The sequence below is a fragment of the Triturus cristatus genome, chromosome 12 (assembly GCF_964204655.1).
Source record: "Triturus cristatus chromosome 12, aTriCri1.1, whole genome shotgun sequence".
In the NCBI taxonomy this organism is placed as follows: Eukaryota; Metazoa; Chordata; class Amphibia; order Caudata; family Salamandridae; genus Triturus; species Triturus cristatus.
This window is the reverse complement of record NC_140595.1, coordinates 622,219,510-622,242,678: the sequence shown is the minus strand read 5'-3', so window position 1 is coordinate 622,242,678 and position 23,169 is coordinate 622,219,510. Positions and strand designations below refer to the sequence as shown.

General features: G+C 43.5%; 1 protein-coding gene across 2 annotated transcripts in view; it reads left to right on the top strand.

Moving 5' to 3' along the window:
- CTU2 (cytosolic thiouridylase subunit 2) overlaps positions 1–23,169 on the top strand; it is a 150,708-nt gene that overhangs the window by 32,441 nt on the left and 95,098 nt on the right. For both annotated transcript variants that reach the window (XR_014972061.1, XM_085637871.1), the window contains exons 2-5: positions 744–818; positions 6,572–6,650; positions 12,203–12,262; positions 13,313–13,373. Coding sequence is in view for 1 of the 2 variants with exons in the window: in XM_085637871.1 (XP_085493997.1) it covers positions 744–818; positions 6,572–6,650; positions 12,203–12,262; positions 13,313–13,373 (275 nt within the window). In the remaining variant the exon portion in view is untranslated. The remainder of the gene's footprint in view (positions 1–743; positions 819–6,571; positions 6,651–12,202; positions 12,263–13,312; positions 13,374–23,169) is intronic.

Genomic DNA, 23,169 nt, shown 5'->3' with positions numbered 1-23,169 from the left:
CTTTGTGTAGGATTTAAGAAAATGACATAACTATCTGTAGACTCCACCCTGTAAATTAATTAAATACCCCACCTAACCTGTCACCACCCAGCTTGGTTTGTAGCCTTACTGTGATGACTCAGCAGGCGTTGCCTACTTACTTTGTGTGCTCTTAGCCCAAAGGTTCTATGACCTAATCATCCTAATAGAAATGCTGCAGAGATGCCCAGTGACAATGGTGGTCCATGTGAATCCACTGGTGTGTGGCTCAATTGATCCTAACTCTAACACATCCATTCTTTGTGTGTCGAAGGGTCCTGTCCCATATTTTGAGATCCTCCTTCCTGAACCAAGGTCTTTCCAAAGACCAGAATATCAGCTTTGGCTATGCTTGTGAGCCTGTACTGGCAAGATCCCCGCCATGCCCAGTTTCCTTCACCAGACAATTTTCATTTTGATCTCACTGTTACACATTCGTGTATTCAACCAATGCCTTGAATCATGCACTGCTTCTCTCACGTTCAGCAGACACAAATCCTTTGACTCTTAGTACACTGATTTAGCCGCCTTGAAGCAGTGTCAAACACACAACATAAACAGAGTGCCTTGCTGCAGCAGCACTCACCAAATTCATCATTTGCAAGTGTAAATTTATCTGAAACTGAAGGGTTCATACTGACTTGTGAAAAGTGTTGTTTCTGTCTCTGCATTTTGTCTGTAAAGCTTTTCTTTTATTTAAGTCGTGTTTGCTTGTTTCTTTTCAGCCCCGCACAAAAGTGTATGAAGTGTAAAGAAGGTTCTGCTGCCTTATTAATCCGAGCAGGTGATGCTTTTTGTGGGTAAGTTTGTTGCAGTGCAAACTGCTTCTTGTTGCTTATATTGAGTAGGAGATGTAACTGCACTGGCTCGTACAACCTATTGAGCTTGAATGTCAGTGGGTAAGATATCTCCATAATCTTCATAGACCATTTGTATAGGTTGGTATCCAAGTCATACATCTGCATTCTTCTACATGGCACCTGTTATCTTCGTCACTATCCTTTTAAGTCATCTGACTATTCCTCAAAGTTGTGACTAGATGATAAATGGGGCGTTTAAAAAAAAATATATAATTCAAGAACCTGAGCTCTGAATGGGGAGTTTCTGACTTCAATGCACGATTACCAAATTTCAGTTGCCTGACCCAGGCAAGATTGTTTTGGTTTGTGTTGGGAAATCTGCTATGAACTGGTAAGATATCTATGTGATTTGTTGTGCCTGCTGTACATTTCTGTGCATAACCTGTATGTCACAGATTTGAATCCTGACAGGGCTGAAAAGTCAAGTCTCCTTTCAAGTTCAGTAATTTAATTGCTAGAGGGGTTTGACATTGTTCTAGGGAAATCTCAATGTTGGACACCCTGTCATCCCAAAGGGAAACAGATCTCATGTGGAATGTAAGTTGTTAGCTTAACAACAAGGGCCCCTGCCGTCTAATATGGGTATCCCTAGTGGACCAGAATTGGACACGTATTATTTTCTCTGCATGCTTCCCTTCATTTTCTTCCCAAATTGGAATTTGCCAAAATCGCAGCGAGTTTATTTTATTTTTTGGTAATTTCATACTGTTTACACCAAAGTGCTTTGCAAAGACTATCTGTGGTGACAAAATGCATTTTGCAATTTTGACAAGAGAAAATGAGAACATTTATCCAGATAGTGTACCATTGTGACAAAAAGGAGGGGGGACAAACCACATGTTTTAAGAGGGAGCAGAATTAATGTGAGCATATGTAATTCCTAAACTATAAATCTTACATCTCTCATTAAATAAGTCCTCCCAATAAAAAGCAAGAATTGTGCATCTAATGTCTGCGGTATAGGAATGACAAGATTCTTGTTCCATGCACAGTCCCAGCAAATAGCAGAATTTGCAGATTAACTTGTTACCAAAATACAAGAGTTATCCATGAAGTGTCAGATTGGAGCAATGACTGATGAATTTATATGGCACCAACGGATAGTGCAATGTAACAGTAATACAATTCAATAGAGACTACGGGCAGCAAGAAACCCATTATTGAAAGCTCTCTGAGACATTGTCAGGGTGGTCGAAGAATCTGCTTATTTATTGTATGAGGGAGATGGACGATAACGGGGAAAAAAGGTGAAGCGGTGTCTGCAGAAGGAAAAACTGATGGTGATGTGAAAGTGTTGGGGAAAAGGACCTTCTTGTCTACTTTGCAGCCAAATGGTAATAGGATGAAGGCTGGTGGTGCAAGAAAAACTGGGACTAGTAGGCAAGGCATCTAGGGGTATCACCAGTGTAGAAGATTTTATCATGCTACATCAAAAAATGCTATACCATAAATAGAGAGGAAGTGTTGTCAAAAAAGACATTTTGTGTGTATGTGCAGGGAGAGTGGTAGAAGCAAAGTTGTAGTTTCAGAGAGAAAGGGTAGAGTCAGGAGGGTGTTGAGTGTAGGCATTTGTCACCACAACAAGCATAGGTAGTGTCGCCCAGAGGTGGAATTTATAGTAAATGGGAAGAAGGTTTACATAGTGATTGATTTAGGGTCAATATATATCACAATCCTTAAGAGTGTGTTCCAGCACTATCATGAAGGCCACGGTTCTTTAAAGTCGGTCCTGGAGGGCCGAATCCATGTCAAATTTTTAACATATCCCCATATAAAAAAAGATAATTATCTTAAAAATCTGGCATGAATCTGGCCCTCCAGCACTGACTTTGGAGAACCCTGATGTAGGCCGATACAACTACTTGTAGTCCCAGGGGATGGGTGCAGGGCACGGAATGTTTGCTTCCATGCACAACAAATGGGTACCAGTTTACACACTACTACTGATGGATGAGAGCAGCAAGGGGGGGAGGGAGATCGTTGCAAATTTGTTATTGACACTGTCCTAATTACAAATCGGATATCTATTGGAACAGTGATGATCCAAAGAGATATGTTTTATCCTGTGAAAAATAATTAAGGGCACATAACAAAAAAAAGTGTGTTACAGCAAGAGAGTGCTAGGAGCAAAATTGCTTCATAAAGGCATTTGATTTGGTTCGTACAAGCGCCTTGAGACCCTTGTGGGTGAGTAGTGCGCTATACAAGTATCAATTTACAATTTATTTGGTTAGCTCCAGGTTTAGAGAAAGAGATAAAACGGGTAGTTTGTTTCAGAGGATGATACCTCAATTTTAGGATGGGTGCATAAATATAATTTGCATATCATTATTAATCTTAGAGTTATTTAAGTAATGGCTGCGGAGGGCACCACTATTGAGGAGATAATTTGTGATGCCAAAGATGTATTTCGAGAGACCTTTAACTCCTACAAAATGTTGAATCCATACAACACACAATGAAGAAGATATCCATGATAGTGAGCGATTAAGTACATCTATGCTGAAGGAAATAGTATGGGAAGGATTTGTAAAGCAAGTTATGAGATTTAGTTTTGTTTCCCCTACGGTTATCACAGAAAAGACTGATGGCAGACTAAGGTTTGTTGATCTGTTCCGCCTGAACCAGTACACCCTAGTGCATAATTTTCTTCTTCCAAATATACAAGATGTGGTACTATTGTTGAATGGATGTAGATATTCATGTTGAAATACTTTAAGTTGACTCCCACCACAATGAACTTTGTTTTCATGTATTGCGTCTTGTGGATGTCCAATGAGCTCCAGCACACCTGTGTCACTCTTACGTTACCCTTTCTCTTTCCCACACCCTACCCTTCTCCATTGAGTCTTAATATCCTGTTTCCTTGGAAGCTTTGCCCTTTGCTGTATGGGACTGTGTTGCACATTACCTATGTTGTTGTTCACCTCTCCAAGAAACAATTGTTTGTGAAGGGGAAAATGTTTGACTACACTTGATAAAGGAGATGTCTCCACAATGAGAGGAAAATGATTTAGGCCTTATTTAAAGTCATGGGTTTTGTATGCTAGGAAATATTTTCCGCACAGCTGGTGGATTTTTTTAGTTGTGCCATATATAATGAATTTCTAAATAGCAGTGAAATTTCAAAGGAATTTGTTGAGGCAGTGATTGTCAGTTTTCTGAAGAAAGACTGACCCCCCCCCCCCCCCCCCCCCCCCGGTACAGCCAGATTCGTATCGACCTATAAGTCTCTTGAACTCGGACCATAAACTTCTTGTTAAAGTTATTACATTAAGACTGGCCCCTGCTGCATAGTCCGCGGTACACAGGGATCAAAATGACTTTTTACCTGGCAGAACTATGTAATTAAACACAAACTTTCTTGCACAGCCCTTAGATTATTATTCTAACAACAAGGTTGAAGCAGCTATAATTGTATTAGATGCCGAGAAGGCTTTTGACTGTGTACAGTGGGGAGTTTTGTTCATGATCCTCCTGTGCTTTAGATTCCCTTCTGAACTCATAGTGCTGCTGCGCAATTTATATGCTAAAGTGGAGGCAAAAATCACGATAAATGCTCAGACAGTAGGAACCATCCTATATCCAAAGGCAAGCATCGGGGGTGTCCATTGTCACCAGTATTGTTTGCTCCGTTTGTTGAGCCTTTGGTGACAGCCCTCAGACAAGACCCGGAGATTTAGCTACCACTTCCTAGCGCCCCAGAACTAAAATTATTTGCCAACGATGATATTCTTTGTCTAGCGGGCACAGCTCACAATGTCTATAACAACGTCCGTAGAATACAATCATTTCAGCTGTCGGAGGTCATAAAACTAACCAGGCGAAATCTGAGGTGCTTTGATATCACTGCCCACCCTCAATTCTCCCTATGGATATGGATGGAACTTTTCGACAACTCGATCCATAAGATATTTGGACATCTTTGATTCACATGAATTCTTTTTTTTTTTTTAGATTTGTTCAACTTAAATTACACTGCTGTCCTCCGCAAAACATGTGCAGTGTTAAGTAGCTGGCACAAGTTACCACTGTCCATCATCCGACCGGTAGTGATAGTCAAAATGTCGATCCCTACTTTGTTTTTGTTTTTTCAAATATAGTGATTTCAGTCAGGCAATCTTTCTTTACTGGGGTGTATCAAATGCTGCGATATTTCTTATGGCAAGGGAAGAAACACCGTACTAAACTATCTATGCTTCAGCTATCTGTTTAGGATGGCGGTCTGGCACTTCTCTGAATGCGGAAGCCTCATCAAGCCACCTTTCTTGATTGGCTGAAACGTGCAGCCGCAGGAAGCCCCTCTTCGAGTTGCTTTATTCTAGAGAAAATGTTGGTCGAATCTGTAGTTCAGCTACCAGCTTTTCTGAAAATCCCAAAGCTGCCCAAATGCTCCAGATATAGGTTTTCACACACAATAACTAAAAGGTTCATGCGACTTCAAGAAGAATATCCATGTCCTTTGATGCATTTCTTGATGCCTTTGAAAGAATGTGGGCTAATAGACTTATCGCTGCAAAATAGCACTATCAAGAAAAGGGAGAAGGCAGGGTATTCTACTCTTCGCAAATTTTTATTAGCAGGACAGGTATGGCAGACAATGCTAACATTTCATCCGATCTCACATTTCCCCATCTTCAAATTCACGATCATCTTAAAGCTTCTATCCAGACGTCCAGGATAGCTAAGGAACATATCAGTAAAGCGCATTTTGTGAGGAAACTGATAGGGCTCGGAAACCGGAATCAAATTTTATATATGTATCTCCACGAATTAATTGCTCTTAGGGCTATTTCCTCAATTTCACAATATTTTAAGGGGAGAATGGAATTTCCTAGTTGGTGTAGATTTAATCGAATGGCCCATAAGGCCGTGAGCGAAACCAACTTTAAGCGTATTGCCTTTTACTCAAAATGGGCTGTGTATTATACCCCATATCGTTTGCAACGGATGTCGTCCTCATCCGCCAAATGTTTCAGATGTGGGCATCCTCGAGGGGACTGGGCGAATGTAGGGTTTCTATGTCCCAAATTATTTGATTATTGGAGCAAGATTATGGCCTTCTTATGAGGAAAACTACAAGTGAAAAATCAATTTGACATGTAGGGGGCGTTATTTGGGATCCCACACTCAAGCTGCTGCCTAAAGTTGCAACAGTACTTCTTTATTGGGTCATTAGTAGCTAAATCATTAATTTTGCAAAGGCCTAAATCCCCGATTCCGCCTCTGTACGAAGGTGGATAACGACAATGGATCGTGTTAGGAAACTAGAGGAACTGTATGCCCAAAGGGTAGGTGCACTGAAGAAAGCCAAGGGAATTTGGTATTCCTCCAGGGAGGAGGTAACAGATGAATGTTGGAGTGTATTATTATGTATTGACAACTCGAATTATAAATATGAAGTAAGATTTTATATTATAAACATCTATTGTTTTTTTTTTAATAACGATGGTACAGGTTTCTTTTCCCTCTCTTTTGGAATTGCTTCTGTTTAGGTAGCATTGTTTTTTTTGTTTTTTTAAATTTTTTATATCTGTAGGTGAATGAATTCAGTGTAATGGACCGTTTTGCTTTGGTAGAGGTACTGATTATCAATAAAAAATGTAATAGAAAAAAAGTTGTGGCATTTCAGAGGTTATTTGCGTCTGTAATGTTGCTACTGCTGTGTAACTGTTGTCATTTCCTGCTTTAAGGGACTGCTTTAAAGAATACTTTGTTCACAAGTTCCGGGCCATGCTGGGAAAGAACCGTCTCATCTTCCCTGGAGAAAAGGTAAATGCCCTGGATGGTTTGTATAGAAGTGTTGCAGAATGATCCCTGCTCGAAGTACATTTGCATTGGATTCCCCTCTTTGTAGATTACACGCAAGAAGGTTAGTAGATGGCCTTGGTAAATGTGTATTTTCTGTGATGCAGACATTGGTCAGAGCTACACTGTGCTATAAGAAAAAACTAGTAATGATGCCAGATACCAACTGCCAGAGGAATAGTGTGTTGTGCTGTGACAAAATAATAAGCCCTGCCACAGCAAGCGAAGTCTATGGGGAAATCAACATATTTTTTAATTGACCTCAGAATGGCTAGGAGAGTTTGCCAATTTATAAAACCCCCAGGTTGTGGTAGCTGATGTCTGGCTGTACCAGTTTGTGAAAAAGTGAGACTGGAGACTAATATATGGGGTACCTATATATCAGTTTATATGAGCTATCCGCTCCTAAATGTGATGGGCTTGGTCTTTCTGTATCATTTCCATAAGCTATACCAAGTCCGAAAGGCTCAGATAAGTGTTGCCATGTACCTTCTGTCTGCAGGAGAAAGACTGGGTAGTTGTGTACCATTTTCATCAGTCATCTCAATTGAAAGCGAAATAACTTGTATTTCTGCACAGTTCCCCAGAGCCACCAAATTCTCCAGAGAAAGGCTTACTTATTCAATTTTCATGAGCCATTCGGCCAGAGTCAGAAAGCTTTGCATTCCTGTACTGTTCCCTTAAGCAATCTCATCTCCGGGATAAACCATTGATATATACTAGTGAATCCCTGCACAACACAAGTAAGCAGTAATGCCACTTAATAAAATACTTGTATAAAGAGCCCTGTTTGGCAGGTGCAAAACAAAAACAGCAGTACCTTGAAAACAAAATGAAGATTTTAAAATGATATGCAACTGTTTTCCACTACAGCACAACCGTTCTACAAGTGACGTAATATAAAGGGAGTTCTACTGATGACCTAAAAGCCATTGAAGAAATTCTATATACAGGACAAAAGATTCACTCACTCGCAGTCTGGACAGCTCGCTGCTTGGTTGCCTATTTCACTGGCATCTTTTTCACATACACCTTAATTCTAAACACAAAGACTCACTTCCTACGTTAACCTGTACTATTCACATAATCCTGCCATTTACAAATAAAGCTTTAAGAATCAATATCCTTGTGGTGGTCTTCACTGGATGTAGCCATGACACTCGGGCTCTAGTGTATGACAAGCCCAGAGGTACAATCCACCAACTGTAATTGCCAGGCTGACACCAAGATCACACACCTAGTTCTAGCGTCCTCCTCTTGCTCAGCTGGAGTGGTAGACAAGATTGCCCCAAAAAACTGTCTGAATGAGAAGTATTTTTTTTAATTCTTTGATAAAGTTATCAGCACACAAAATATTAACACAGTTACATTTGTTGAAACAAGACAAGTAAATACAATGCACGATTTATGACTAGGGAGCTGGCCTATATAGCACAAAAAATTAAAGCATGTTACTCATGCTTACTTGGTATAAAAATGAAAGATACAGTTAAAAGTAGGGGATCTCCCACCTGTTCAGCCAGTGGTGTTCAATAAATTAGTCAGTAGAGTTGTCTGCCGTGGGTGGTATTCTACATTGAAAATGTACTCCTGCAGATGCTGCATCTATTTTCAGTTAGATGGGTGGGGAGATTGACTGGCGCCTGGAGCAGGGTGGTGGTCAGTTGCTAAAACAAAATGGTTGTCCATAAAATTAAAATTTAGCACTCGCACACAGTTACCAGTTGCTCTATTGTAATGCTACAAAGTGGTCATTAATGCTCAGCTGGTTTAAGCAATCTGAGTCACTCTGTCTTCCCCCATTTGCCTTAAGCTGAACTGCTTCTAGCCTCCTATGAGAATAATCCACTGCCAGCGTAGTCAGTTGTTAAGGGTCCAAGTGGCCGATTTTGTTATCTTACAGCAGGGTATCTTTTGTCTTTCTGAATATCTCTTCTTGACGTTCAACCCACTCCCACTGGGAGCCTGGTCTCCGCAATTTGTGCTGACTTTGTCTGGGCTGATAGGTTAGGTATAAGTCGGACACAGCCGTGACCATGTTGAGGAAGACTCTTGGGGCCTCATGTACAAAGGTATTTCTCATTCGCAAACCCTCTTTTTTTCAGTAAATCAGAGTTTAAAAATGCTAAAAATCCTTTTTTAAATGCACTAAACCCATTTAATTTTTTGGAAAAGGTTTTCCGAATCATAAAATGGGTTTAGAAAATCATCAAAAATCGCTATTTGGAAGGGCTGTGTTAACGTCTCCTCCAAATACGGATTCCTTATGGTATGTATTGTAATCTGCCCGCAAAACATTAATATTTTACCACAAACTCAAAGGAGGTGATAAGACATTTGCAAACGGGGAGGGGTTCATTTGTGAATTTTGAAAATATAATGTTTCTTTTAGCACGCATTACCTAACCATGTAGTTTGTAGGATGCAAGTAAGTACAAGATCTAGGTTTTTACCTTTACCACACATCCTTTACCACATGGTACCTTCCCACACAGGTAATTGTGTTTATAGCATACTTTTAATGCTGATTGTTTAAAGAAAATTAAAAAGAAGGTGCGGGTAGAGGTAAAGGGAGGTGGGAGTGATTTTAGAGTTTAGGGATGGGTAGAGATAAAAGGGGGTATGGGTGATTTTTGGCTTTAGGGGTTGGTAGAGGAAAAAGGAGGGAAGGGTACATTTACTGTTTAGGGTTAGGTAGTAGTAAAGGAAGGAAAGGGTAATTTTAGGTTTTATGCATGGGTGGAGGTAAAATGAGGTAAAGGTAATTTTAGGGTTTAGGAGTAGGTAAAGGGAAACCTGCTTAATTTAAGGGTTTAGGCATGTGCAGTTGTCAAGGGAGGTTAGAGCAAGCTTAGGCTTTAGGAGTGGGTAGAGATAAAGCTTGGTGGGGGTAATTTTATGGTTTTGGTAGAGGTAAAGGGAGGTAGGGCACATTTTAGAGTTCAGGGAGGAAAGGGGTAAAGGGAGGTTAGGAGTTAAAAATGAGGGTGGGGGGAGGGGGTTGGGAGTTTCCTCCCAAAAATGAAAATGTAAAACATATCAATGGAGAGAGAGAGAGAGGGTTTTCAGGGTGTCTACCCCAAAAAATAAATATATATGTATGTGGGTCCATGATGTATTGCAACGTGTTATAATGTATTAGATGCATGGTAATGGCATGGGTTGTAACACCTGTTTTTCCTCCCTAAAAAAGTTTGTATCACTTTTAATTTTAAATGCATCCGTTTCCCTTGAAGGCCACCATACCTGTGATTGTGGCTGTGAGACCGGCCTCGCGGCGTGGGCCCTCCTGACCAGCAAGCTACCCTGCAACCACGCCGAACCTCGATGTCACAGACTTCCGGCCCTCGTGGCCCAACATCCCGAGGGCCAGCCAGATCCCCTACACGCATGCCCGGCCGAGGGAGAGAGGAACCCCCCCAAGCCAGACCGAGAGGCGCCGACCCTGAAACCTCTGGTCTCTTCCCCGAGGGAGGTTTCGATCGACCACCAGGCCCCCGGTGAGCGGCCGCCTCGCCTGCTGGGTGTCTGGAGTCCCTCCCGGACCCACCTGAACAGATCAAAGGGCCGAGCGACAGGAAACCCCGACACACCGCCCCCAGGCACCAGACCCCTCTCCGCGAGGACTCCGGACTTTAAAGAGGAGGGGGAGTATAACAAGGGGTGCTGAAGGGACGGGAGGCAGAGAACACCTGAACTGACGAGAGCCTGCTGACCTGGTCGCGGCTCAATCGCTCCCCGAACCGAAGAACCCTGAACCATCTGAGCCCTGCTGACGCTGTCGCGGCTCCCTGAACTCTGAACCATCTGAGCCCTGCTGACGCCGTCGCGGCTCCCCGACCTCTGAACCATCTGAGCCCTGCTGACGCTGTCGCGGCTCCCCGAACTCTGAATCATCTGAGCCCTGCTGACGCTGTCGCGGCTCCCCGAACTCTGAACCATCTGAGCCCTGCTGACGCCGTCGCGGCTCCCCGAACTACGAACCTCCGGTGCCTGCTGAGTGACTCGCGGCCCGCTCCTCCAAGAGATTCGGCAGAGATTGCCAAGAGAAGCAACATCCCCTCAGCTCGAGGATTGAGAGCTGTGCGCCAGACACTCCGCAGAGACACTGATTCAAAGACTGTCCCGCTACCCCCTACCCCTCATCACGAGATCGCTGCCGCTTGTGGCACTAATTCTGCACCTGCCTTCCGGATCATAAAGATCCCTGACAACTAACGATAAAGTCTATTGTCTCGCAAAGAATTCCTGTGTGGTGTCCCTCTATCCGAAAAGGGTACGTGCAGCGTGTGCGATCCTAGATACGAGACCCTTCCAGGAAGGGCCTCCCCGCTCTTGCTCGGCCTAACTCTGGGCAAGGTGGGCCTCCGGGTGGTCAGGAAAGTATTCTGCAGCCTCCCCGGGGAACGCCTTCCAACAGTGGCCATCGTAGTGAGTTCGAATTTCCAACCTACCTCATGAATATTGCTGAGGTAGGTTGAATTGCAACCCAATACAGTTGTGTATTGTGAACCTATTACTACGAGGTTGTTACACAAAATACCAATGCGTTCGTTAGAAGTTGGTGCACAAACAGCAACCACTTCTGCTGGATCTATTTTAGTACATTCTGAAAAGGAAATTGAATATTGCAAATCGTTATTAGTTGCATATATGACTTCTTATTTGTAATCTTTGTACGAGGCCCTTAGTTCTGACCATTTAAAGGGCTTCTGTCCTATTTTACATCCTACACTTTTTTTGTACAGACTTTCACTCTTGCTACTGGGAACCTGCATCTGAAGAACTCCAGCCAAGGTTTAGTAAATAGCACTTGTCCCCGTGAAGCGTCAGACCACAGTCTGAACGCCATAGCGGATTCGCTGGGAACTGCGCATAGTGTCCTTGTTCGTTAGTGGCCTATATAAGAATGCCATCACTAAGGTTCAGAAGTCCTCCAAGGATCTCTACAATGACCTTTTGAAAACTGTCAGTGATCGAAGATGCCACAAAGCATAGGCTCTTCTGGAATTGAATCCCTATGTGAATGTGGAAAATTGTGATGTATCGTGACTTCTCATGGAACAACAAAGTTCATATCTGCATTTCTGAGATTAAGAGTGAGTTGATGGCAGTCTTGGCTGCTGGAAAGTAATCGTCTTGACGAGGTGAAGAATATTTGCTCCCTTCAAAGTTCAGTAGGATTGAGGCTTCTCGGAAATAACTCCAGCAAGGGTGATTTTGACACTGAAGATACATGTGGTCTCACTAGTGAAATCATGTTGGAGACCAGACTATGTGTGAGTTTGAATGATGGCATTATTATCTTTTTCTTGCCCTTAAGCAGTCCTGACCAAGCCTTCTCCATCTATGTTGTACAGTCTCCAAACGTCCTTCCCTTTTCAGTCCCTCCTTGCTGTAATCCTTCTACCCTTCTTGGTCTCTGCTGTTCAAATCCCTCCTCTCCCATTACACATCATACCTTCTTCCTGCCATGACTGAAGTCTTGTATAAGCATGATATCTCTGTCTTTGCAGGTACTGCTTGCATTGTCTGGGGGACCTGCCTCTAGCGCCATGGTTCAGCAAGTGCAAGAGGTATGATTTACTGTTTTTGCCTTCTATTAATAAACCAATTCTGTTATCGGCATTTTCCAATTATTGTTTAAATCGACATTGTCTTTGTTTACATTAATAAATTTATTTTTCATGTTGATGTCAAACCAATATTGTTGTGTATACCAATACATTGTGTATTGTAAGAGACATCACCTCAGTGTGCATCTGGGCTCAGTACCCATTGTGTCTGCACTACATGCGAGTGCCATCGAAAACTCAAAGTGCTGCTAGGACTAGCAGATTAGTAGCAGCAACTAAGTGGTATTCACTGCTACAAAATTCAACAGAACCGTGAGGGAATAGGTTTTGCATCTTGGCGAAGACCATCCATGTTTTCCCTTTTCTAAAAGCCCTCCTAAGCTATGATGAGAGATTCTTCAAAGGGATTTTAGCATGTCCCAGTCCCAATGTGATATAACAGGAAATGTTTTGGATCAGACCTGGTAAAATGGTGTACTGAGAGGTAGAAAGCCAAATACTTATTGTTCACTTCTACATGAGTATCCATGCTGGCTTGTTGATTGGGATGTATACGCAGTACCCACATATTTTTAGTAACTGCCTGTGTGATTCATGTATAACCAGCTGCTGCCTAGATTGCTGTTTTCATTGCCTGAAAAGGAATGTGCCAGTTAGTGTTCATCTGTTCTATCAGAGCAGTCAGCCAGAGTGGCAGACAACATTCTAGGCTTTTGAGTCTGTCTGTGCTAGAAGGTTAACATGAATATCTAGCTAGCCTGGGCCAACCTGCACGCCAAAGACCATTGTCAGAGAGATGAGTAAGTTATGCTGGTGTTCACCAAGTGCCACTGTTTGCACACTGTACTCACCAGATGCTTTTAAACAAGTAATCTGGTGTCCTACTCTCAAAAGATCAGGATGGCATGTGTTTTGAAATGCAACCTCTCCTGTCTATTTCGTGCCATTCTCTATCTGCCTGTAGCTCAGTCAGTCAGTCAATCGTCAGCCAGCTGGATGCATGGAGTTATTCTTCTCAATGCTAAATCCTTGTATTGCTTCTCTTTTTAGGGTTTGAGTCGTGCGGCTCCCAAAAAGCTACGCTTTGCTCCTGGGATCGTCCATGTAGATGGTAAGACTCTTTCCATTCCTCTGTACCTCTCTGCTTCACACTACTCAGTTACTTTACCCTTGATCTCGGAAGATTCAGGCACTGTCCACACATGCCGGCTGAGCAAGAGTGAGACTCTGACTGACTGTGTGTTCGGCTTAGAAGGAGCCCATTCAGCATTTTATTTTGTTTTACTTTCTTTTATAATCAAGTTGAAAATGCATGTTACTTAAAATGAAACACAATCTGTTTTGCAAAAAATATAGTTACTTGTTTCTCTGCTCACCTGCAACTCATTCCTACTTGTCTATCTGTCATCCCCACACACCCCAGCTCTCACGAACCATCTCTGAGACTCAATATCCAAGATTGTAGTTTAGCACACAAATCACTTTAAGAGATTTAAAAACCTGGTTTGAAAACTGCACTACATTGGACCTTGTGTCTCCTCGATGAGTCCTATCAGCTAGCCAGTGGCCCTACCCACTTGTCAGGCTTTTCCTGAAGCTTTATTTGTCTCTGTTGGACCTATCTCAGTCACAATAAGTAAACCCACAACCTAGGTTATCATCATCTTTAACCTTATGCTCCCAGTGAGAACGCCAATACCGGAATGTTTACTAGACCCTAGCAGTCCATCTTCCTAAATTCCTACCAAGCAAAACTCACTGCTACCCAACAGTTTGACCTAGAAATGGATATAAAGCAACATCACTAATGTCTAACAAAGCCTTTCAACTTCATGTTACCCTCAAAACAATACATCATCGACCTTATCGTCAGACTGGTGAATGGTTCTACTCCAAATTAAAACTGCACACTTCAAAGACCATGGAGTAACAAGCATTGACATAGCCAATAGGTCTCGCTTTTGGGACCTTAGAAGTGTTTAGCCATGCAACAGTTGCATAACTAAATACTTATAAGGTCCCAAAAGAGAGACCTATTGGCTATGCCAATGCTTGTTTCTGTTTATTACTGCTCTGTAGTAATGGCGGCACCCATGCTTTAGCTTAAACATTTTAAGCTAAAGTCGGGTGCCGAGATTGCTTCAAAAGTAAAGAATTGTCTATTTCTTTACTTTTGAAGCAATCTCAGCACCCGACTTTAGCCTAAGATGTTTAAGCTAAAGCATGGGTGCCACCATTATTACATAGAAGTAATAAACAGAAAACCAAAAAAGAACTGGCTCACGGGGAACATCAAAGCGGCCCTGCGGCCGTGAAAGTGATCGCGATCAAACATCAAAGCGGCCGCGAAAGTGAGGCGCCCGCGCACATGCACTGTAGCTCTAGGCTGGCCGTGGTAGCACTTTTTTGAGCCCTCACAAAAAGTCTCGCCAGACCAGCGCATGCGCTGGGTCAGGCGAGACCTAAAAAGTGCAACCAGAACAATTCAATTTGCCTCCATCAACAGTACAGTCTTTCAAAGATTCAGCGAGGAAGCCTAGCGATGTACATGTTCTTATTGCATTTCAGTTTCTACTTTCCCCTAGGAAAAGCTCTTAAAAAAGGCCCTCTGACTCTGTAATCGTACCAGCACCACAACTGGCATAAAACGCGCACAAGAACTCATCCGCTAAATGCAAACTTCCTCTAATGAAGCAACCTTCCCAACACAGTCTAGAATGTGCTACTTTAACTTGCTAATTATTACGGAAACCAGGGAGGTCATTAAAACTATAAGTGTAGCAGGGTTGCCAGCAGATTATCTGCCTCCAAAAATAAATATACGAAAGTATTCCCTTAGAATCTTGTGCTACCATATTAACCAGAACAATCCTCCATTTCTCTCCATCACAGGAGTGTCCCAGAGTGATCTAAATACCTCTTACATTATACTCATTCTAACCAAGCAGAGACTTGATCAGTCTGACCCAGGTAATTATAGAACTATGTGTCTGCTCCACAATTATTACAAGCTAGTTGTGACTTCTTCTCTCACTACAGATACATTCTGACTTCAGAATGCACCTGTAATAAGAAAATAATCTACACCATTTAACAGTGGGATTAGAACCTTCTACAAATAATTACACAGTTGGCTTTAGCAACCGTAATGTTATGGTTAAGTCTGTTTCCATTGAAAAGGCTTTATTTAGTTTTGTGTACATCTGTCTATGGGACATTTGGTGGGGAAGATGGAAAGGTTATGGGAGGGATCAAAAGAGGCAGTCACTGTTGCAGCTTTCATAGAAATATTTGCTAACAAAAACTGCTGAACAGAATAAAATCAAACTTGGAATGAAATTTAATATTTTCCTAGAATCTGGCATTTTGTGGTTTGGTGCAAATCTGTGCAGTAGTTTTTGACATATGTTGTAACAAAAAAGGTATTGTGAAGGGCTAATCAATTGTACGTCTTGACCGTTAATCCTCAAATTATTTGCAGATCTTGACCCTCAAATCCTTTTAGGAAAAGGATTTTGAAAAGGAAGCTTATACAGTGGGACAAAAGACCCTTTTCCCCTTAGTTTAGATCTGCAGATCTTCAGAGCATTCCAGGAACTGGATGATCTTATTGTCTGGCGGCAACTGAAATATTTTATTGCACCATATCTTACAGGGTGCCAGGCACCAAAGCCGTCATCCTTAAAAATGTGACTGGGAATTATGCGGAAGTTGGTGCGAGCTTCCACTGACCCCAATAAGGATGTAGTGGTTCCCAAAGAGGCAGATCCTTTTATAAGGATATGCTGATCTGTTGCTATGACTTTGGATTCATGAATTTTAAAACTATATCTTTTTTAACTCCTTGTTTTTCTGGCTACAGGTTTATTAATCCTGAAAAAGTGCAGGACACCTTTCCTGTGGCGAGATATAGCTGTTTTATTGCCTATAGCCAGGCCACCTGAGGCAGGGCATGGTGTAGCCAGCCTCCACTGCATGGCTGAAGGCCTTGTGCCATGTGGTTTGGGTGCACTTGAGTTATGGGTGCTGATCCAGGCTCTGCTAATATGGAAAAGCTGTGCACTGCTGCGGTTGGCCACATCATAGGTTTGAAGAGGGCTACAGGCTAGGTCCTTTTTTTCAAGCCCACTGAGCCCAGATACGCAGACCAAAACCACATGAAGATCTAGTTGGCCGCCTGAGGGTTGGATGCAGGGACTGCTCAAAGGCTATACCCTTTGACCAACACCTGCAGTGCATGTCCAAAGGCCATGTTAAACATGTTTTGGCCACATGGAAGGTATGGCCATGTCCTGCTTGTCCTGCTAATGACCTTGTACAGCGTGGGTTGGGGCACACATTTGGTTGGGTGTAGCGCCTGGCCCTAGGCCAGACCCTGCAGCCAAACCCCACATCATACAGCAGAAGACTGTATACTGTGGATGTTGGCCTCACTATGGGTTAGGAAGAGTGAAATATTAAAATATGGAAGTTAGATGTAGTATAGCATCAAACCCCCAAAGAGTCACTGAATAAACTTTTTTAAGGGTAAAGCATAGTTTATTTGCTCACACAACATTAACAGATTGAAAAAATAATAAACGCCATCATTTTCACGGTGACATTGGTCAGTTATGGTTAGCTGAGCAAACCACAACTTTCCACCAAATGCACTACTCGTGTCCTAATTCTTGATGTTGCGTCTCGTATCACCTCATGTTTCAAAATTATTTGTGATGATGGGTGTGTGAGAGAGAGAGAGAGATCCTGGCCAATTTCAGTTTTTTTTTTAGGGATTGTTTGTAACCATAATTTAATTTTCTCTGGTATTTTTGTTTTTTCTCAGAGGAATAATACTATATATAAAGCATGAGCAGACCATTAGAGAACGGAAGGCAATACAATTTACAAGGTATGGGTTAGACTATCAAAGGGGTCAAATGTATACATTTGTACCCATTCTGATACCCTACGTAAACAAAACTTCTCCGACAAGAGTGCTCCACAAATAACAAATCCGGAAAAACGAACAACAATAGAAACAAGTTCAGAGTTCAGTTCTGAACTGGATACTGATCAGGAGGATGGAGCAGGAGTTTCGAATAAAGATAGCGAAATGATAGAGCCTCCCTCGGTGATCGAAGAGCTCAGTTTTTTACATTTAGATCGGACAGGCAATTGCCAGATCGCGCCCACCACGAAAAGGAAAATTCAACAGAGGAGGCACCAGAGAAGAAGAAGAAGAAGGCATGGAACTCCGATCTGGGGTCAAAACAAAACTGATGCGGCAACGCAAGTAACATTGAGAGCTGGAACGGTGGTCAATCTATTGGATTTAAAGTTAACAGAAGAAGGTATTTTGTGTTTGGGACTTTCATTTTGTGCACACACAAATTGCAACTACGGACAGACGCGAATTGATGTTTTCAAATTTGTGAGGAAGCTGAAGCTGAGGAAGTTTTTCCACAATAAAAATAAGCAGGGAGACGTGGAATATCCTGGAGAGACCATCCCTGATTCGAATTTGGTAGTTGGTAACATGGATCTGCTGAATGATCTGGAACAATTGGAGAGGGACAATGAAGGAAGACACCCCCTTTCATCATCCAGGGTAACAGCAGACATTTTGGGTTTAGATATTTACGGCAGCACTAAAACACCTTTTAAGGGGAGAGGATGTAGCCTTACAGCTATAGCAGTCGACCACGGAGCTGGGGAACTGCGTTCGAGTCTCTGCAACGGAGCTCAACATCCTGTAATTCTGGGCAAATCACTTAATCTCCCCGTGCCTAACAAAAATGAATGTGTCTATCTGTAACGAAACTGGTGCTCATGTAAAGGGCTCTGATACCTGATGTCTTCGAGTCTAGTTCGCGCTATATAAATCTCTAAAAAAAAAAACAAGAAGAAAAAGAGCCCAAGACTATCTTTGTACTGAATCTTCCAATGGACTCCCTGGATATATATTCAGAAATTGTCATCCATGATTTAAAGACACTATCACTGATGTGTAGTGGGAACTTTTTGAGTGGTAACAAAAAGCAAGGATTACAATATCAGCAAGTTGTAGAAAAAAATCAAAGCCAGAAAGGATATTGTGGTTTGTCAGTGCAATAAGGGAAGGAACATCATCCTGTGGCCCCTTAACATGTATAATATTGAGGCCAAGGTGCAGTGGAGGGATGTAATGTGTTATCAAAAAGTACCACAAGCCAATCTAGTTGAAATTAAAAATGGATTCCATACTGATTTAGCCAGGTGGAGAGGGACAGGTCTAATCTCAGAGTGAATATTTGTATCTGAAGGTGGATGCCCCTATACCACCAATATTGTACCTGATAGCCAAAATACATAAGAATCAGGAGACTCCCCGCGGGAGACCTATCATTTCAGCGATAGGCAGCTTATTCAAAACCACATCCCGATACATTGATTTTTTTTTTTTACAGGAATTTGTAGGTAGTCTCCCTTTTCTATATACAGGACACAGGATTTTCTTAGAAGAAACTATGACATTCCGTGGGAGCAGTCCTATTTCTTGATGACATTGGCCGTGACTTCGTTGTATACCAGCATCTCCCATGAGCATAGACTTAGAGCTATGAAGTATTTCTTGGGTTCAAGGCCAATTTATTTGTACCAACATTCTGACCTGCTTATTAAAATGACAAGATGGTGCCTAGAATTTTTTTTTTTTTATGTATGGAAAGGAGACTTATAGGCAAGTAAGGGGCACGGCCATGGGCACCTGCTTCACCCCGAGTTATGCCAACCTACATATGGGTTGGTGGGAGGAGCAGGTGCTTGGGTCAAATATGCCAGAGAGTGGTTCGAAAATGTCATTCTTTGGACAAGATTTATAGACTATCTGTTTAACCTGTGGAAAGGTACCCCAGAATCTGCTCGGGCATTTGTGTCAGTATTAAACATCAATACCTTGAACCTAATATTTACTTCAGCTATTCGTACATCTGAGATTTGTTTTCTGGATTTGGAAGTTTTTGTGAAAAATAACAAATTACACATGAAGACACATAGGAAGCCCACAGCAGGGAACTCTATTTTACATTCAGGCAGCTTTCATCTAATGAAATTGAAGCAGAGCATTCCCTATGCGGAACATCTGCGGATGAAAAGGAACTGGAGTGATTCGACATCCTTGAAGGAGGCTCATGAGCAATTGCAAGAAAGATTTATTGAGCGAGGGTATCGTCCCCAGGTACTAGAACTAGCCAAACATAAGGTTGAGGGAACCACCAGTGAGTCACTTTTTTTTTTTTATAAACTCTTTTTATTACAAAGCTCGAGAGACCATACCATACAAATGCATTTCCATAAGTACATTAGGTATCGAACACAGAGAATCAATGACCATATGATTATTAGTAAAGCGGGCAAATTCGCTACCTTCTGGCACATCCCTAGTCTCCTGCTCCCAATTCTCTATACCTTCGCCTCGGCATCCACATTTTTTCCCATTTTTTTGACACCTCCCCTACTTTTATACACTGTTTCTTCTGCCCTCTGGCACCAATCAAGATGTTGTTTCCACTCCACCTGCGGGGGTGAAGGTGCTCCCCAGCACCTGGCAATATTGCGCTTCGCTACACCCGCTGACAGAGCCAGCCATATTCCCACGTATCTGGACCAGTCCGCATCACCACAAATCATTAATAAAGCCATTTCGGCTCTAATAGAACAGGCTCTCCCACCACCTCTGTCATGATGTTCGTGACTCCCTGCCAGAATCGGGATATCTCAGAACAATCCCACAGAATGTGCATAAAGGTCCCCTCCTCCCCAAATCCCCTTACGCACAGCGCTGTCAGTGCCTTACCCCAGGAATATAAGTGAGTGCGAGGATAGTATGTGCGATGAAGGATTTTGAGCTGTACTAGCGAAATCAGGAGCGTATGGCTGCCTCTCTAGGACTCTGAATCGCCTCTTGCCAGTCCTTGTTGTCCATGGACCCTAGATCCTTGACCCAGGCTTCCCTAAGAGCAACCAGGGGGTCTGGTATGTTGTTCATTAATTTACGATAAATCGTGGAGGCTGGTTTTTCCTTAATGGGATCTAGTGGTATCCTATCTTCTAACGGGGAGTAGTCTGGAATGGAAACTCCACTGTGTATATGTGTGCGCAGAGCATGTAAGAGTCTCAGATGTGTGTAGTTTTGCGATTGGTGCAAGTCGTACTCTTTTTGGAGAACGTCTAACGTAAGGGGCGAATCCCCCTTCCATACCTCCCTCACATATTCTATTCCTTTTAATTTCCATCCTTTAAAGCCCGACAGCGCAGCCACTTCACTCAAAAGATCACCCACCCATAGTGGGGTTTTGCCTGTCCGTTTCCCAGCCCAGCCCAGTAGTTTATTGGCCTCCCTCCAACACTGGATGACCACTTTTGGTGTGCTCTGGCCATTCCGGTCGCGACTGTTGGGAGTACAGGAGGGGTTCACAATTCTCCCCTGGCATGACTGCTTTATCCGCTCTATAGGCCAGCTCCACCCCCCTACGTACACCCAGTCATTAATGACCTGCAAGTAGGAGGCCCAATAGTACAGCCTGACATCTGGAACAGCTATACCCCCATCGTAGACTTCCCTATGTAACTTACGTAGCGCGATTCTTGGCGCGCCACCCTCCCACAGCAGTGTCTGCACTTCCTGCGATATACGCTTGAAGATATTCGGAGGAACCTGGAATGGGGTATTCTTTAAAATATAGAGAAGCCTTGGTAACATCATCATTTTAAAAAGAGCCGCCCTTCCCATCAGAGAGAGCGGGAGCGTACGCCAGTGACTGACGTCTGTAGTCAGGCGACTAATTTGGGGCCCAAGGTTCCTATCCAGGAATTCTTTATGATCCCTTGTGACGTTTATCCCCAAGTATTTTAAGCCCTCCAACGCCACCGATGCCGACCACCGCAGCGGGACTCGGGAGGGGGTGGGGGGGGGGGGGGGATTGTCCCAATTGTGGAAAAATCACTGACTTTGACCAGTTGATATTGTACCCAGGATAGCTACCAAAGAGCTCGTAAATATTGAGCACTCGCGCTATAGAGTAGTAGGGAAGTCTCCGGTACAGCACAATACCATCAGTGTACAGGGAAATGCGCTCCTCCCATCCCCCACGGCACCCGTATTCCCCAGATCATAGGGTCTCTCCTGACCCAGTTAGCCAGTGGTTCCAGCGCCAGTGTAAACAGGAGCGGGATAGAGGGCACCCCTGCCTAGTACCTCTCCGCAATTGAAAGGATCTGAACATGGCTCCGTTGACTCTCACCCGCGCCGTAGGCCTTTCGTACAGGAATCGGACCCACCTACAGAAAATGTGGCCAAAACCCAGCCTCTGAAGGACCATAAATAGGTATGGCCGTTCAATGCTGTTGAAAGCCATTGAGGTGTCCAGAGCCATCAGTGCCGTTTGTGGAGTCTCGTGGCCCCTAGTCATGTGCAGCACCCCATACAGTCTCCGCAGGTTGTGCCGGATACTTCTACTGGGCATGAACCCCGATTGGTCCACGTGTACCAGGTCCGCAATTACGGATACTAACCTGTCTGCCAGGGTCTTTGCCAAGACTTTGGCCTCCACGTTAATAAGAGAAATAGGACAGTATGAACTGCACAGATCTGGCTTTCCATCTTTATATAGCACTACTATCGTCGCTGCCCTTTGGTCTGCTGGCAGGTGCCCCAAGTCCCGCGCCTCCAACAGCATTTCTCTAAGCTGAGGGTGTACGATTGCGGCCTGTTTCTTGTATATCAACCAGGAGCCCATTGGGACACGATGCCTTCCCCGATTTAAGTGAGCCCAATGCTTTACCTAGCTCCTCCACCGTGATGTCTGCTTCTAATTGTTCGCGTCCCTCCAGAGACAACATTGGTAGGTTAAAGTCCTGAAGAAACTCAGCATCAATCTGCTTCTGACCTTGTGCACACCGGCGCGTATACTTGCTCGAAGTGCACCGCAAAGGCTTCTGCTATATCATGACTAGTGGATTTAAGCACCCCTTCCCCATCACGGACTCCTAGCACCCAAGATCTATCTCTGTCACGTCTCTCTTGCCACGCCAGGAGTTTAAGAGCCTTATCCCCAACATTGTCAATGCGATGTTGCGTGGCTAGTGCATATGCCCTCGCCTCACATTCTGCCAGAGCCCGAAGGTCCCGTTGTTTCAACCCCAACCTATGGCGGGATTCCGCGCATGAGGCTGTCTCAGCGTCACTTTCCATTTGGCTTATTTCTTGTTCTATATGCCTAATCTGCAGAGTCTCCTCTTTTCTCTGTGCTCCAATCAACGCCTGCGCCTGCCCCCTCAATACTGCTTTATAAGCCTCCCACAGCGTAATGTGTGATTCCACTGTCCCTTTATTTTCTTTAAAATACAACTCTGAGCCCTCACGGAGCTTGTCGCTAAGTGCCGGATCTCGAAGTCGCCAGGAATCTATCCTTGAGAAACTGGCTCTGTTAATAGTCGGGCCTTTAAGAGTGCTGATCAGAAATCCCTCTCGCCATGTGCTTAGCATTGGTAAAGTCTCCCACCTTGTCTGTATGGGTGGAAAAAATTGTCTATTCTAGAGAAGGACCCGTGTCTGGCCGAGTAGAAAGTGTATTGCCTCATTGCAGGATTATGGGCCCGCCATAAGTCCGTCAAACCCAGGGCCCTGACGAAATCTGTCAGACCGCGTTTCCCATGTTTACCAGACCGGGAACCAGACCGGTCCATTTCTGGGTCCATGACTGCGTTTGTGTCGCCACCAATAAGTAAGGTTCCCATAGGAAGGTCAGTTATGAGTGAACTAAGTTGTGGGAGGATCACCGAGTGGAGACCCAGCGGTATGTAGCAAGAAACCAGAACAACCAAGCGCCCCTCCCATCTACCCACGGCTGCCACAAAGCATCCTGCATTATCTGCCCATGTGCCTG